The 16,969-nt window shown below is 51.4% G+C and overlaps 2 protein-coding genes across 3 annotated transcripts; one reads left to right on the plus strand and one right to left on the minus strand.

The window, feature by feature from the left end:
* The first annotated feature begins 7,608 nt into the window (after window positions 1-7,608).
* On the plus strand, window positions 7,609-13,920 carry TMEM125 (transmembrane protein 125). 2 transcript variants are annotated; one of them, XR_004980689.2, is made up of 3 exons: window positions 7,609-7,767; window positions 7,877-9,096; window positions 13,883-13,920. XR_004980689.2 is itself a non-coding variant. In XM_036388350.2 (2 exons), exon 2 carries the CDS (start codon window positions 8,183-8,185, stop codon window positions 8,843-8,845), a length of 663 nt encoding a protein of 220 aa, XP_036244243.1. In that variant the 5' UTR covers window positions 7,609-7,767; window positions 7,877-8,182; the 3' UTR covers window positions 8,846-10,698. The 2 variants fall into 2 exon arrangements, 1 of the variants encoding a protein (XP_036244243.1); XM_036388350.2 differs by lacking the exon at window positions 13,883-13,920 and having other exon boundaries at window positions 7,877-10,698.
* C9H1orf210 (chromosome 9 C1orf210 homolog) lies at window positions 13,841-15,800 on the minus strand. Its single transcript, XM_036387367.2, has 3 exons — window positions 15,321-15,800; window positions 14,527-14,673; window positions 13,841-14,190 (listed from the first exon to the last, which is right to left on the minus strand). The coding sequence occupies exons 1-3, from the start codon at window positions 15,730-15,732 to the stop codon at window positions 13,841-13,843; spliced, it is 909 nt and encodes a 302-aa protein (XP_036243260.1). The 5' UTR covers window positions 15,733-15,800.
* Window positions 15,801-16,969: the final 1,169 nt, after the last annotated feature.

A 16,969-nucleotide genomic window follows, 5' to 3' on the forward strand; every position in this document is an offset into this window, starting at 1 on the left:
GGTTCCATGAGCTCCAATGATTTTGGAGACTTAGCTGAGTGCTTTGTCCATCAATGTGAAATTAACTTTCTTTGGTCTATTTTTTTTTTCCATTTTGCATCTTTAACCTTGTACAGATCATAGGTTTCACAGGAGCAAAAGGAAGAAGTTAATGGGCTAGTGTAACACCTTTTCTTCCTCCTCCTCATATAATCATCTTGATACTTCCTGTACAGAAAGAGGATGTAATTAATGTAATTAGTAAATATTTTAGAAACTAGTTCCCTCTAAAATTTTCAGGACACACCCATCTTAATTTGCTAGGCTCTCGTGTGGTATAATTTTCTCCTCTCTGTCAGGACAAATTGAGTGCTAGAATCATACACCACACTGCTTTAATAGTTGTGGTTTAGAGAAATGCAATCAACTTGTCTAAATAAGAAGAATCTTTTCCTAATATCCCTATACAGATAGTGAATTATTTCTAAATGGTGACTGATATGCTTAAAAATATATCCCTATGTCACCCTTGTTAGCAAATTTTAAAGGCAATACTCAGCCAGTCAGATGAAGCCTAGGTAGCTTCAGCTGCCAGACTTAGGCTGAGGAGGATTTTGAACTTAGTGGCTAAGGGGCAGCTAAAACACTGTTTGTATAGGGGAGCATTAAACATCAGGCACAGCAGAGTGTTACAACTAAACTTCAACAGACCTGCTGGAAGCAAAGTAGATGTACAAGCCCCTTTTATACTGGGAAAAGCAGACCAAGGTCAAACTCCCACACACAAACTCTATAAATGTTTTAGAACTAATCTGTAACTGGATTATGGTTTTGTGTGCTAATGGTCTTCTGAATTCTCTCAGGGTGCAAAATCATTTTCTGCTTTCATCCTCTCTTGACCTTCATTGTTCTGTTTCTCCTACTGGTATCTCCCTAAAGGAGCTGGTAAGGATTTCATGCTCTTATAAAGCTACAGCCCACTTTTTAAAATGACTACATGGCTATCTGAATAAGGTTTCCCCTTAGATGCTTTTTTTGCTAACTGGGCCAACTAAAAACCAGGTTCTTCTGGATAGGGTCACGCTCATTGTTCAAAGGTGTTTGTAGAGGAAAACCTATCACATACCATTTGTTTTTTATGTGTAGGACAACATCCTTTGGACTGATGATGTTTCACAAGTCTCCAAAGACGTATCAGATTTTTCTCAGACAAATTCCTGAACCTGTCACACTACTTGGTTTCTATTTGATTAGCATATCCTAAGCTTCCCTTCTCAGAGCCTGATAAAAAAGTAGCATGTGACTTAATAACCAAGCCTCCCTATCCATTAGCTAAGCAAGAGCTGTTGTTCAGTCCTATTCTCTCCTTCCTGCATTTCCCTGGTGATTTTCCAGCTGCTCAGACTAACGGTAATGATCCCTTCTGCCATCATGAAACCTAGCCAGGAAGGAGGGGACATTGATCAGTCTGGGAATCCCATTCCCCTACTGAATTCAACATTCCTGCTACTCCCTTTTGTTATTCTTCAGCTCTTAAATGAATGTTTTTCTGTTTCCCTGATTCCTCTCAAAATAGTTACACTTTTTTCCCCTCTGGATTACCAGGAAATCAGCTCTTCTGCAGCTTAGTAAACTCTGCTGGTGCTGATGTCTCCCAGGGAGGGGGTTGTGCAGCTGCCTTTTGTTGGGAAGATGTGACAGTAACATCTTTTCTGACTTGAGTGTTTGCCTGAACTTCTGACACAGAAAGAAGCAGTCCTGATATGACTGGATGGCCCTAACCTATAAAGTAAAGCAGGAGCTACCTTATTTAATACCAAATACTTGCTGAGTGTGTCAAATGTCCCCTAGCACTACTCCTTACTGCCTGGGAGCTGCTCTGGCACCACTTCACCTCCAGCTGGGAGGAAATGAGCCACCTTCCAGGATCGGTGTGTGGCCAGAGGCCAGATCCTGCCCGAGGAGGGAGGAGTAGCACCTGCACACCGGCGCGGCTCCAAGAGCAGCAGCAGCTTTGCTGAGACGCCACCCAGCTGGGGAATGCACCTGCCCGGGCAGGAGGCGAGGGCGGCCGCCGGACCGCGGTGCTGCCGCGGCACCGGGAAGGGGAGCCTCGCCTGGCTCCTGGCAGGCACTTGCGAGAGGAAGGGAAGAGATTTTCCCCGTAGGCTCCCTCGTTAGCTGGATCCAGTGGAAGGAAAGCCAGGAAAAACCATTGCTGCCAGCCTGGAGCAGGGAAGTGTGCCGGGCTGTCGCATGTGGGCAGTGTCTGCGGCAGGTGAGTGATCCCTTCCTCCCTGGGAGCTGCGCAGTAGCTGCTGGCAGGTTCGAGGCTGCTTCAGACTCACTTCTTAAGAGACCCTGCTTCTTGCCTCCAATTCATTTCTTCCTTGTGCTATTGTTTGCTCTCACCACGTCAGGCTTGGGAGTTTCTTGTTCCCTTGGAACTCCCAGGCCACCCTTGGCAGAGGTGTATCAGGACAGGCTCTGTGGGGTCAGGATAATGGATGCCTGTTGAGCGTACAAAGAGGAAGGGGAACGTGACATTTCACAATGGAGCGTGCCAAAACGGTCTAGATCTGTGTAAAAGGCAGCTGTGCACTGACCCTGTTACAAGAAGCCCTCCACCATCCCTAAGAGCAGAACCCCTAGGCTTGGGGAAAGGAAGGGACAATCCACCATCAGCCAGGGTTCCCTGGGGCTTCCCAAACGGGGTCTCATGGCAGGAGCACTGCTGGGACAGATGCTCACTGCTGGGACAGCATTATCCATCTGTCAGGGGAGAGAGGGTGGGCTCTCCCCAGAGGTGCAGAACAAACTGCACAGGTTTGCATGGATCCTGAGCAGCCCAGGAAAGGAGGAGCATTGGGAATTGGTGGTTGGTGTGGCAGGCAAAGGAGTGTGGCTCTCGAGCTAGGATTTTGGGCAAGACAGATAGATGCCACATAAAAGGCCCATTACACCCATTCCTTGCATGTTCCTCTATTCCCAGTCCTGAGTTCTCAGAGAGAGAATCTTCCCACATGCTCCCAGGTGCACAGACAGGCCTCAAGCACCATGGCACTCAGAGCTTCTGGTTTGTGCACCGACAATAATTCAGTCATAAAACAAGATACATGAGCTGTATTCTCTTTGAGCTTATAGGGAGTTAGGACAGAATCAGATATGCTTAGGAAGCATTTCTTTACTGAAAAGGTGGTCAAAGACTGGAAGACACTTCCTAGAGAATTGATTGATACCCCAAACCTGTCAGTATTGAAGAGGCTTCTGGCCAATGCCCTAAAACACATTCTTTAATTTGGTCAGCCCTGAATTGGTCAGGCAGTTGGACTAGATGATCATTTTAGGTCCTTTTCCATTGAAATACAATAGAATAGACAACACAATAGGCTAGAATAGACAAACTAGAACACAATAGACAGAATAGAATGTACTGTTTCAGTTGGAAGGGACATACAACAATTCAGAGCTGACTCTCTTGCTAAAGAAATGTTTCCTAAAGCATTGGAGGTTGAAAAAATTACATGAAATTATGGGAAAATGTTTATGCCTATTCTGGACTAAAGATTTTTGTGAGGCACTGAGTGGTGGCAGGTCCATCCCAAACAGGCTATGGACAGATCAGGTGAAGAAGCAAATAAGCTGTGATGGACTGGGGAAACAGAGGGCTGAGATGGCTTGGATTTGCTTGAGATTGTGAAACTCTGTTGGCTCTCATCCACACTGCTCAGGTAAATAATTTTATGTATTGTTATTTTATAGGAAATCTTGTTGGACTCTCCCAGTCTCCATGATGCTTACAACGTCCACATAAAAGCTGCATGAAACCCTTCCAAGGCTGGAAGTACAAGGAAATACTGCAGGAGCCTGTCTCATCCCCAGACTTCCCCTCCTAAACCCTGTGGGTAAGCATTGTTTCGAGGGGTACCCTGGGTTTGAGAAGAGGAGGGAAGTGAGAAATATTTCAAGAGCTGAATTGCATGTGGTTCTGAAATTGAATTGTTAATTAATGTACAGTCCATGGCCTGTCTGCCAGTTATCAGTCTGTCAGGCACAAAAAGTTTATAAGTTACTAAATATATGCATGTATCACTCCGAGGCGTTCAGCCAGGGTACATCTCCCACACCTGCAGCCAGGAGTGGCCAGGAGCACATTGATGATGACCCTCAATTTCCACTTAAATGTTGTCAGAGCAGGGAAAGAAAAAAACAACCAACACAATGGAAAAGGAAAAACATGAATATTTTTGTTTTCCTGCATTCCTAGTGCTTTCCTGCTCTTCCTCCACAGCTGCCAGCCAGCAGTGGGGAAGGACAGCATGTCATTTTTTTCCTGAAATGTGCTGTTTGGACTTAAAGCATTGTGCGGCTGTGCTGGTGCTCGCCTCCTTTTTCTCTTGCATACAGTGATAGAAGCACAGAAGGTGCTGACTTCAGTAGTGAGTAAATGTAGAGATTAATGACCTGTGATCCACACTATCAAATACACCAATCTGATGGGCCACTGGCTTGTTATGGTCTGTCCCAGACCAGTGAGACCAGGTAGCCCAAAGAACACCAAAAGAAGGGACAACAGCTTTGGGTGGCTGTCCTCCCTCATGGCAGAGCAGGCATCTATATTCCTTCCCTTCTCTCAGTCTAATCTGGGCAAAGTGATGTGCTGCACAGGGCCAAGAAAGCAGATCAGCAAAGCTGCTGTGAGATCAAAGTTCATCCCTTCTTCAAGGACAGTCCAGGATAGGGCTGCTTTGGTTTAACATAGAAAGGGTTTTCTGAAGAGGGTGGGAGGCAATGCACCCAGCCTGAGGAATGAGAAACTGTAGCTAGATTTAAGGAGGAATGTTTTCATGATGAGGGTGATTTAACGCTGGAATGATCCCTGAGGGGCTACAGATCCTTGGCATGTAAATGAATGGGGCATGTAAATGAATGGGGCCCTGACGTGCTCAGTCTGACTTTTAGGTGAACTCTTCTTTAAGCAGGTGCCTTCACAAGGTCCCATCCCACCTTAATTATTCTGTGATTCTAGGAGTAAAAATACTGTTATTAGCAGCAAAAGCCCTCAGGGTCTAGAGAAGCAAGTGTGAATGGTTTTAGAGCAAAAGATTATATTCCCAGAACATTTTCAAACAGACGCAAGGAAACATGAAAGCACACTCCAGTGGAAGCCTTTGCCTCTCCAAATCATTTGTTTAATAGAGGTTAATGCAACACTGGGAAACTCTCCAAATAATCTGCTTAATAGAGGTTAATATAACACTGGGAAATACGTGCTTGTAGAGGTGATACCTAATTTTGTTCCTCAGCCAGATGCTCCTATGGTTTTATTTTGCTCCCTTGCCCTTCTTCTGAGCAAATAAAAAACTCAAATGGTTAAATTTTAAAAAGTAACACAAGAATGCAGTGCTGCATCTTGATTTTTGATCACATTTTCCCTCATTGTGGTTCATGCTGTTGTGGTTTCCTTGTTTACTGTTTGACTCGTGTAACTTAGGTCAAGCAGCAGAAGGACACAGACTTTGCACTTCTCCAAGCTTTATGTCCTCTTGAAATCTCAATCTAATCTACAAACATGCTACCTACTAGACTCACCCATTCACTGGTAAGGAGGAGATAAGGCACAAGAGAGAGCAATGTTTAGAACCAAGCTGATTTGCATCGGCTAAGGGAACAACTCCAGACTCAATGTCTCCTTGCCTCTCTCTACTTGAATAGTGCCCCGTGACATCCTCACCTTCCTGGGGACTTGTGTCCTGGGCACACACAAGGTATCTGCTGCCTCATGCAAAATCAAAGTGCATCCCAGCAGGCACAAACCAACGCGCCCAGCAGGCACAAACCACGCTCAGCCACAGCTCTTTTCTCTCTCTAACTGCTGCTTTCTGGTGGCTGTGGCTCCAGCCAGGAGCTGTATGTCTCCCACGGTTCTTCCAGCAAGGGTGTCTCCTCTGTGTCCTGGGGGTCTGTGCCGCAGCCAGCGCTGCCCGGCTCCCCGAGCAGGACCAGCCCCGTGCGGGACCCGCCGTGCGCCGCGCCCGGGCTGCCCGCACCCGCACCCGGGCTGCCCGCACACGCACCCGCACCCGCACCCGGGCTGCCCGCACCGCACCCGCACCCGGGCTGCCCGCATACGCACCCGCACCGCACCCGCACCCGCACCCGGGCTGCCCGCACACGCACCCGCACCGCACCCGCACCCGGGCTGCCCGCATACGCACCCGCATCCGCACCGCACCCGCACCCGGGCTGCCCGCACACGCACCCGCACCCGCACCCGTGCAGCCGCTGGCAGCAGGCCCGGAGCCAGGCCACAGTGACCTCATGCTCCATCGCAGCCGGGGAGTGACTCAGGAGGAGCCTGGCCTGACACTGTCAGGCGGTGTCTGGTTCGGCACTCCCCGCACAGTTGTCCTCCCTCTCCCCCCGGCCGTGTTGGCTGGGCCCCGACAGAGGGGTCTGAGGTGTTTGCTGGCATCAAAGGCATTGCCATAAGGGATGCGGTCTGTGGAGAGCAGAGACAGGGAGAGCGATGGGAGGAAAGATCCCTGGTGTGTGCAGAGCTGCCACGTGTGGGGGTCATAAATTGTCCCTGCCTGTGTGTAATGAGCCCTGAGCCCAGTGCTGAGCAGAGCAGGGTACAAACAGAGTGTGTTTGACGTGGCCTGATGGGCTCCTGAGAGCCATTTCTAGCAGGCAGGGTGGCTGTCCCCCCGCCCAGAAGTGACACAGCTCTGACACAAGGGACGTGAGTCAGTTCCTGTCCCTGCCATGGGCTCCTGTAGGACTCAGAGCAGTTCATGTGTGTGCCTGTGTGGTCAAGGGTGCATTATCCTGTCTAGGAGGTGACCAGAGAGGCTGTTCTGCGTCTCCAGGGCTGCCCCATGTCTCCCAGGCTCAGCCATTGCTGACATGCTCCTGTGCTGTCCTCTCCAGCACCTCTCCATGGTTTGGGTACTAGCTGGCCTAGAGGGTCCCTGTGGTGCTGTGAGACCAGCTGGAGCACTCACATGCCAGGGAGGAACATTATGTAAGAGAAATGCAAGTGGTTTCCACTCTTGGTCTAAAACTGTACCCAAAGAAGCATCAAGGGGGGCCAGGACAGCAGGGACACAAGCCTGGGAACCAGGAGTGGTGGGCTGAGACAAGGTGCTGTGCCCAGGGGAGCCCAGCTAAGCACAGCACCTCGGAGCCAGTGCTGCCCTTCCTCTGCTCCCCTCCAGTGGCAAAATGCTTCACAGACCAGTAGCAAGGAGAGCAAAATCTCAGGGTGCCAGGCCACAGCTAAGGGCTCTTTCCAGGGAAGTGCTGAGATCACTGGACATGTAGCTACCATATTTCTGTAGGGAATTTCTGAGGGGAAACCACTGGCAGTGCAGGGATGGGGACAGGGCTGAGAACGTGCAGCTATGGCAGATCTCACTCTTCCAGCCACTGGAGTGGAAGGGTTAAACCCTGGTCCTGACCCCCACCTCCCCTTCTGCGCAGCAGAGCCAGTTGGTGACAAGAGGCTGATGCTGATGAGGGAGCATGTGAAGCCAGAGCTGTGAATGGGGCTTTATCCCAGAAGGGACCTGCCTCTGCTCTGTCCCTGCCCTGCTGCCAGCACCAGCTGCAGGCAGAGTCCTTCAGGCAGCAATGTGCCAGCAGCCTCTGAGCAGGGCACACAGCACTGGGGAGGCAGGAGACTCGAACTTGGGGCAGGCTGGGGTTCCCCCACAGCACACAGAGGTCTCCCACGAAGACATGCAGCTGAAGCACACAGGGCTCCTGTGAGGCAGGCACAGCAAGGTCTGCAGGCCAGCCTGAGCAACCAAGGCCCAGGGTTTGGCACAGGATTATTTGGTACAGGGGAGCAGGGTCTCTGGTTAATGATATCTTCTCTTCTTGACTTTTTCAGATGAAAGACACAGGAAAGGAAGGAGACAGCCCTGGCAGTTCCCCTGTGGTGCTGCTCTGGGAATGCTCCATCAAGTTTCACAGGCCTGCCTCGGTGGTGGGCTCAACCCCAGCATGTGGACCATAGCTCTCCAGGTGGCACTACTGCAAAAGGAAATTCCATCAGGATCTAAAGAATGAGACCGAGACATCACTGCTGGAGAAATGCAGCTGCCTTCACCACTGCTGCTGCATTGACCCTCCATTTGCTGTGAGGGTGCAAATTCATCTGTGCCACCTCTGTGCCCTCTTCACCCAGCTGCCCACCATGCCAGAGCTGGCAGAGCTGAGCAGCCCCCGCACCCCTGCGGATGCGGACCACATCCAGAGGAATATCTTGGAAGAGCATGTGGAGCTCTGGTGGTTCCAGGACCCCAAGAAGTCCATCCTGTGCTATGGGATGGCCGTGGTGCTGATCCTGGCCTGCGGGATTGGGGGCATCATCCTGCTGTACAGCACCAGCAGCCGGTCCGGAGAGTGGCGGCTCGCCGTGGGCACCACACTCTGCCTGCTGGCCCTGCTCGTGCTGCTGAAGCAGCTGCTGAGCTCTGCAATCCAGGACATGAACTGCATCCGCAGCCGGGATCAGATCGAGCTCCTCAAGAGCGGAGGCTTCTCGGACTGCCTGGTGCTGCTGCTGAGCGCCCTGGTGCTGCTGGTCTGCGGGGTGGTGCTCACCATCCTCTCCACCACCACCATGCAGCTCAGCCCCGCACGGCCGCTGGCCAGCATGTTCACCAGCGGGGTCATCCTCCTGACTGCCGGCAGTGCCATCCTCCTCTGCCTGCTGCTGTACCTGCTGTGCACCTCCTGCCGCCGGGCGGCTCCCCGGAGCCTGGAGGCCGGCGACATCCGCGTCTTCACCATCTCCGGCCGCCTCGCTGGAAACAGGCGGCTCCCCCCCACCTCCAGCATGGCCAACCTGATCTGACCCAGGACACCTCTGTGTGAGCCTTAGTGGATACAACCTGTCAGTGATGGCCTTTCCCCAAGGAAGGGCGAGAGCTGCAGTGTGCCCTGTGTTTCTGGTGGAGATGACTGGCATTTGCTTTGCCCCAGGCTGGTGGCACAGCACAGACTCAGGGCACGTGGATGGGCTCTGACCTGGCTGGCATTTTATCTCCACAAAGCCTCCTGTGTCAGCTGCTGCCTGCCTGGCTGTGACCATATTACAGAGTGAAGGTGAGCCTGTCCTGTACCCCTGGGAACCCCAGTACTTGTTTGGTTCCTGCAGTTCCTGGAACTGTGTCATACACTCTCCTGGCAGGAGAGGCTGTAATTGTGGGTGGTATAAAACCAACCTGTGCTCTGGGCAGAGCCTCCAGCTCTTGAGTGAAGTAGAGCCTCTAGCAGCTGGTGAATGGCAGGAGAAACTTTGCGTGTCAGCAGGCACGAGGGAGCCTGGTGGGAGGTATGGCTGCAGGGGCTGCTCCCAAAAGTCACCGGTGTCTGTGGGAATGAGTGTGGGATTTGCATAGGATTGTGTGTGCCAGAGCCACAGCATGGCTGGACCTCACATGAAATGCTGTTTGTGTTTGCAATGCCAGGATCTGTTCTAGTGTTACATTTCTGCAGCCCACCATCGCCTGTGGTTTATCAAAGGGGTGATCAAGCCACGTTGGTGTCAAGGCCCTGATGGGCTATCTGTACTGGACTCAGTGTTGGGGCTGTGTTATCATGCCAGGATGCTCCAGCTACATGAGCCACAAACAGCAAGGTGCAGTTGCTGGGGGATGGTGATGAGATGCCCAAACCCTGGGGCTGAGGCTGCCCTTTGCAGAAGCTGTGCCAGGGGAGAGCGCTGTGCCCTCCCACAGGAGTTTCCCAGGCAGAGGCAGGAGCCCAGCAGCCCATCCCAGTCCCTGCTTGTTTCCATGCTGTTTCTGTCTCCCAAGTGCTGCAGCTGCTGCAGGGCAGAAAAGTTCCTCTACTGTCACTTGGGCCTTACCTGGAGTTTTTTTGGTGTTTTATCTTTACAAGGTGTCTTGTTTTATCACCAAGGTCTCTCTACCAGAGGCAGACTAACAATTCACCCCAGGAACTTTTCCTGTGACTTAAGTCTAATTTACCTGACAAAATTCTCATTTCCCTCATAGACTCACTAACCATTTCACTGCCCTTTTCATAGAAATAGATCCCAACCTCCTGCTGGAGATGCTCCTGCATGACCTCTTCCTCTGAGCCAGTTGGCCAGAGCATGGTGCTAATAACACCAAGGTCATGGGTTTGAACCCCACGTGGGTCATTTTCTTCAGAGCTGGACTTTGTGATCCTTCTGGACCCTTTCCAGCTCAGACTGTTCTGTGATTCTTCATCTTGTCTGCTCCCATCTTTCCTTCACCTGAGTTGCTCTGCTCCAGATGTTGGTTTTGCTCATTATTTGCCAAGTGTCCTCTGCAATGGAACAAGACTGAGCTATTGTTTTTTGGTGCCTGATAGCAAAATCATTTGGAAGAGGATGGTAGCTGATTCCCTTGCTAACAGCACAAATCACTGTCCATGTTACACCTGGAGGCAGTGTCAGAGCTTACCATCAGCTGGTCACTGAGGGCTTCACCCCTTCACAGCTCCAGACCAACCATTCCCAATGCAGTGAGATCTCATGAAACCACATCTGTATTCACCTGCTCTTGCTGACTTTCCTCTGCTTGAAGCCTTGGATTGTTTTCCCCAATGTAAAGGTACATAATTTGAGCTTTTCTCTCTGTATCTCTGTTATTTCTACATTTTCCTCTGCCACTTTCACATCATCTGTAGATTTTATTAAACTGCTGTTTCCTCTTCTCTCTGCATCTCCTCCCTTAATCTGCCCAGGAGCTCAGAAGGTGGTGGTGAGCTCAGATCCTCTTGTGCTAAATCTCTTGAAAGCTGAGTTGTTCTTCCCCTCTAGGCTGTTTGGCCTCAGGTCCACCAGGGACCCCTGTGCTTACACAGGAGGGGATAGGCCAGAGCTGAATGGTCTTGCATCTTGCACCACCATCACCATTACTGCTGCTCTGCAGGCCTTTGACAATGCATGTGCAGTTATGCCCGGCTGCACCCCCTCTGCCAGCACCAGAGGTCCAGCAGTGACTGCCAGCTCCAGCAGCCTGCACGTGCTGGCAGGCCACAGCTGCCTGCACACCAGCTGTTTTGCACATCTGGGCATTTCTGTGAAGAGGCGTGACTGTGCCCAGCTCGCAGCTCCGTGCTGCCTGCATGTCAATGTGAATCCTGTCCCCTCCACAGCCCCTTCAAAATGTGCCCCAAGTGCCTGTGACTTGTGCCAGGAAAGGGTGATTGACTGTGGGCCAGCAACCCAAGGAGATAATGGCTAAGAACAGGCTGTGCCTGAAGATGGTGGCTGGCTGTCCAGCTGCCCAGAGGGACAGCCTGTGCTGCCCAATCACTGACTCCCCTCTGCAGCACAGGTGTGGTTTGGTTTTGGTTCCTGCGTTGTGTGTGGACATACATAATAAAGTGTTACAGAAGTTGATTGTGTTGAAGGCTGATACTTGAGTGCAGGCCTCTCTGCAGAGCAGAGGTGTCAGGGCTGGCCTCAGCCCAGGGCAGTAATCACAGCAGCCCAGGGTCCCTCGTGTGGCTGTGGTTTTGGATCACCAGCTAGTGTGGCAATGCCACCACAGCCCCAAAAATGCATGTACTTCTTTTGTGATACACCTCCACCTCCAGGTGATTCCCACCTCCAGATCCATATTAATCTCTCTGCTTAAGAACCCAGATGTATCCAGATCCCCTTACCACTGCTCTGTGAACATGAGACCTCACTATGCCCCTGAAAGATGCTCACATGGAGCACACAAAGCCTCTGAATATGTCAGTGCTGGCTAGCTTGTTTACAGAGAAGCTGTTTCACCCTGTGGCAGGGCTGAGCCTCGCACCTGGAACCAGTCTGCCTGCATACCTGCTCCTGGTCCCAGCCAGCCTCAGCCAGGCCCTCATGGCAGCTTCCTGGGTGGACCCCTGGAGAAGGATCCTCCTTTTCATGCTCTGACCCTTTGTATTCCCAGCTCTGCATGCCAGATGTATTTTCCCCCAAACATGAGTTGCCAGGTTCCTGCTCACTTGCACTGCAGCTGCCTGAGGACACACACACACACATACAGAAAAAAAAAAACCTGCCATGTCTGCTTGGCTAAAAAATAAATGAGTGGACTTATGAGCAGGGTCAAAGTAAACAAGCCATCCAATGCTGAGGGACTGGTGAGTAAGATCCTGGACAAATAAGCCCGGGTGCTTGTATTTTTAACTTCTTTTAAGACATCACTGAGACTAAAAAGAAAAGACTGCATCAAGCATGAATTCACGTGATTGAAAAGCATGTTGAAAAGCCCAGAAAATACCCTCCAAAAGATAACTGAAATGCTTTTTTCCAGCCCTCAAATTTAAATCTCTAACCCAAAAGATATTAGAAATTTACAAAAATACAGTGTATAGTGTATTTTCATAGGTAGCTGATGAGCCCAGAAGGCAAATTATGAGACTATGAGACAGTAACTGAAAAAGTAAAGCTCACTTTAGAAATATGGTATTTAAGAGCAAAAGCTGGCTGACCACTGAAAGAAGCCAACAGGTTTTCATCCTGCTAAGGCTTCAAGTGGCACATTTGCTTTCTACCCTGTCTCATCCATCCAATACCTGACCCATTTTCCCCCTTTGGTTTGCATTCTCTGAGGTGTATTATTTACCTTTTTTATAAACTAAATGTTTTAATGAATGGAGAAATAGAAAGGCAGTTAGCAGTGAAATAGAGGTTTAAAGGAGGTGGGGGAATTAGCTGTGTGGCAGAGCTTTGAGAAATGCTGTCCTGTGTTATCTCATGCTCTGGAGCATGACGGAAAATCTTCCCAATCAGTTGGTACCAGCCTTATGAATCACTTACTAAAGGTGAATGCCACTCCTGCTCCCTGTTTTTAACTCCAGAGTAACCCATGAAGGCACGACCAACTCCAGCAGAAATAGCTCACAGTTACCTGTGTCTCATGTGCTGTTCATCATACCACAAAGATGACAGGAATGTAAAAATTATTGCATTTGTACAAGTCCACAGCTGAAGAGACACATGGAACTCTGTAATGGGTGCTGGGGGAGAGGGTCACCTCGCCCCAGTGCATGGGCCTGGCACTGCAACTAGCAGCACTAATAAGTTTGCTCAGCTCTGCAGAGCTGACAGGGGAAAGGTGTCTTTTAGCTTGTCTTCCTGGAGAGGAAAGAGAGAAAAGAAAGAAGGGCTGTGGCTGAAGAGACATGCACAGAAACCCTGTGATGGTGCACTAGGGCCTACACCAGAGCAGGTGAAATATTTGTTTGGACAAGAGCACTCACTGTGCCACAGATGTGGTCTTTCATTGCCACAGTTAGAGTAATGTATTTATGGTCCTTGAAAGCACATGCAAAAAAAGCTGCACCCCAGCTGTGGGGCTGGGAGTCTCCTCCCAGCACTGCCACTGGGAGAGTCCCACCAAACTACTGCAGGCAGAGGGAGGGCTAAATCATGCTTTAATCACACCTCAGAGTGACAATGCATTGAGGGACAGAGCAGGGCTGATTCTGGTGCCATGGGGCAGTGGGGCCAGGACCCCATGGCAGCACCAGGGCAGGCTCCTCTTCCCACTTCACCTGGCTTCCCGGGCACGATAGGCACCATCTCCTTCATCTTCAGCATCTGAGCAAGGCTGGGAAAGCAGCACCTGCTTTGGTGTCCCTCTGCAGTGCAGCCTAGTGGTGTCATGCTGGGACACTCTGCGACCAGCTGCCTTCAGCCTCCATCATCATTCCTAGCCCATCCCTCCCTCCCCTCCTCCCTGCTCCCTTCCTCCTGCCCCAAACATGTGGGGCCCAAAGCCAAGGACTGGTGGGAAAGGGGTGGAGCCAGGGAGACAGCAAGAGGCCACAGCAGTGGTGGCTGAGCTGTAAGCTTGTAAGCTCAGATGGAGCGATGCAACTCCCGCTCCTCTTTTGTTGGCAGCTGCTCACTGGGCTGGATGTAGTTGTCCTCGATGAAGCCATCATCATCCTCAGCTTGCAGGTCAGCGGCATCAGTTATGGAATGGCTCCCACAGGAGCCCCTGTCCCAGCTGCTGCTATCCTCCATGGGGCTGCGTCCGATGGAGCTGATTTCAGGCAGCGGCCGGTGGCGGTAGCTGGCGAAGTTCTTGTGGGCAAGCTTGCACTTGGCAGCCAGTGCAATCAGGATGGAGATGCCAATCGCTGTCACCAGGAATCCCACCAGGTATGGCCAGCTCCTTCCCCCCTTCCCAGCAGGCAGTGCAGTGCCTGTGACACAGGAAAGGCACATGGTCAGCCTGTAACACACCCAGGGGGTGTGAACACTGGGGGCAAAACTGCCTGAGAGCTGGCTGGTACTGCTGCCCATCACTGTGGAGTCTGTGCTCCATGTGGCTTCGTGGACCTGTTAACTTTCCTGTCACAAAGCCAGCAAACACCTCCAGGAGTTGGCCACCCTCCCACCAAGCCACTGCATGAGCGTGGCCCAGCAGCCTGAGCCTCTGGGACTGTGGGGCAGAGCGGGGGGTCTCCACCTACAGCCCCACCCAGTATGACAGAGGACAGGAAGGTGCTAGACCTTATGGACACCTCTGCACAACTTACTGTTGTTCTCAGTCACTGTGATATTCTGTGGTGTGGTGAGCTCACGAGCAAACCGCTGCTTAACCTGGCAGCCCAGGTCCTGAGAATCCAGAGCTGTGATCTCCTGGCCCCTCAGCTCTGGGGGGGACACGCAGGTCACCTGCACAGCTGGGAGACAAATGGGCTAAGGTGAGATGGGGGTCTGCACCCATCCCCTCTCCAGTTTAGAGAAGATGATCCCCGTTTGCTCCTGGGTTGAGGGGTTGCATTGCAAGGTGCTCCTGGCTCTGCCTTACAGACTCGCTGACCCTCAGCATATTGTAGGAAACAACCAAAGGGAAAATCCCCTGACCAAGGAACTGTGTGTGACTCTGATTAGCAGCTCCTTTAAACTGGATACAGACAAATTCATGGATACCCACAGAAACCCCACTGCTCTTACTTGGACCTGAGCTCAAATGGTTGGAGCCTGACCTGGCTCCAGAGAGGGAGCTGCCAACTCCTCAACAATGAAAATGTGGTCACTTCACAAAGTCACATAAAGATGGATTTAAAGGCCAAAGTGTGCACGCAACCCATTTCACAGAAGAGTAGCCAAATCATCCTGCTGACATTCTTAGAAATCCTTGGTATCCTGTGTAACTGTAAGCAAGGAACAGACACATCACATTTCGGTTTGCTGTCCCTCAACAGGGTAGGACAGAGAGCCATCTCAGACCTTGTCCAGGGATTGAAGCAAATGGATCAAGCAAGACTCCTGCACTCAGGGTTCTGCATGCCTGACACACTCCCTGCCACCCATGCCCTCCACTCACCTCGCCTGCGCCGCAGCCACTGCTGCAGAGGGTGCGCGCTGCAGTCGCAGGCCCAGGGGTTCCCTTCCAGATGGACTTGTGGGACCATCTCCAACAGCTGCAGGCTCCAAGCGTCCACAGAGACCAGCGCGTTGTGCTGCAGGTCCAGGTGGAAAAGAGCCTTCAGCGGCAAAAGGAAAGGGACATCAAGCTCTTGCAAGCTGTTGTTTCTTAGAAGCAGGGTGTGCAAGTTTCCCAGGCCCTTGAAAGTGTCGTCGTGGATGTGGGTGATGCTGCAGCTGCTCAAGTCCAGCAGACGCAGCGCCCCGAGGTTGGAGAAGACTGCTGGGCTCAGCATGAGCTTGGCATTGCTGGAGAGGTTGAGAGACTGCAGGGAAGGGAAGTGCTTCAAGAGAGTCCTGTGATGGGGCATGACCAAGGAGTTGAAGGAGAGGTCCAAACTGCTGATGTTTCTTGGAAGGGAACTTGGAGCGTGCTGAAGGTTCTTCCCACTGCAGTTGGCCCACCCCTGGGAAAAGAGCTACTGTTGAGATGGGCTATCCATGATGGGGAGTGTCTCCATAGAGAGACTGCTCAAAGGTTCAATGTCTTAATTACTCTTGCAGAGTTTAAAAAAGCAAAGACACACACATATTTAAAAAACATATGAGCTACCAGGCTGAGTGGGCCTAGATAAATGGAGAAAGATGAGCAGGACAGCCCAGGACTGAGAGCAGCTGACTGAAACAGTAAAGAAGGAGCATGCAGGGCTGGAGGAAAAACCCAAATGGATGAGTGAAAAGGCAGCAGGTTGTCACCTCCCTGTCCTTCCATAGAGGGCAGTTGTCATACAGGGTCAGTTTGCAGAGGGCCTTCCTTTTCCTCCCCTGGATCCCCACCTCCAGCCCCCTGGGAGCTCTTGTGTGACACAGGGGCATCCTCCCAGCTGGAGCAGGGAAGCAGGCAAGCCTTGCCTGTTGCAAGGGCAGGCAAGAAGCTGACCAGCCTGCAGAGCTATAGGCACCTGTACCAGTCACCTGTGCCTGGAGCAGCTCCCTGGGGCCTGTGCAGGACAATGCACCAATGCTTCCATCTATGCCACCTTCCTGAGGATACACAGTAGGTAGCTGTGGCTTACTGCTGGCTGGCTGTGTTAGTATCAGGAAACCTGAGGCCAAGGACCATTCACTGTCCCAAAAGACCAGCAGAGCAGGATGGATGTCAACCCACATGGATGGATTTATTTTTTCCCAGTAAAACAGGGTGCCCCAACTCAAATAGTTCTGGGGAGCAATCCACAGCATGGGTTACTCTTGCCTGGGCTTTTAGTGGGAGGGGGTCAAGTGTCCACACCGAAGCTGCCAGAGAGCAGGTCAGCAATTTAAGTTTGGTTTGGCAGGCACAAACTCCTGCTAAGTACTGTGTTTGGACCTTGCAAGCAGAGATGCTGTGATTTAAGTTTACTGTGGTCCATAGTCCTGGATTTCTGTGTTGGCTACATTCCAGCTAGCTGAGCTTTCAGTTTCCTTCACCTGTCTTTTCATCCTCCTAAATCTCCTATCAGACCCTGCTGTTCCTGCTTGGTAGAGGAACAGATATGCCTTTAAAAACCTCAGGTGCTGAGGACTGGGTTATAATTGGGCCAAGCCTCAGGGGCACCACACGGGCCC

This window comes from Molothrus ater, chromosome 9, assembly GCF_012460135.2.
Source record: "Molothrus ater isolate BHLD 08-10-18 breed brown headed cowbird chromosome 9, BPBGC_Mater_1.1, whole genome shotgun sequence".
NCBI lineage: Eukaryota > Metazoa > Chordata > Aves > Passeriformes > Icteridae > Molothrus > Molothrus ater.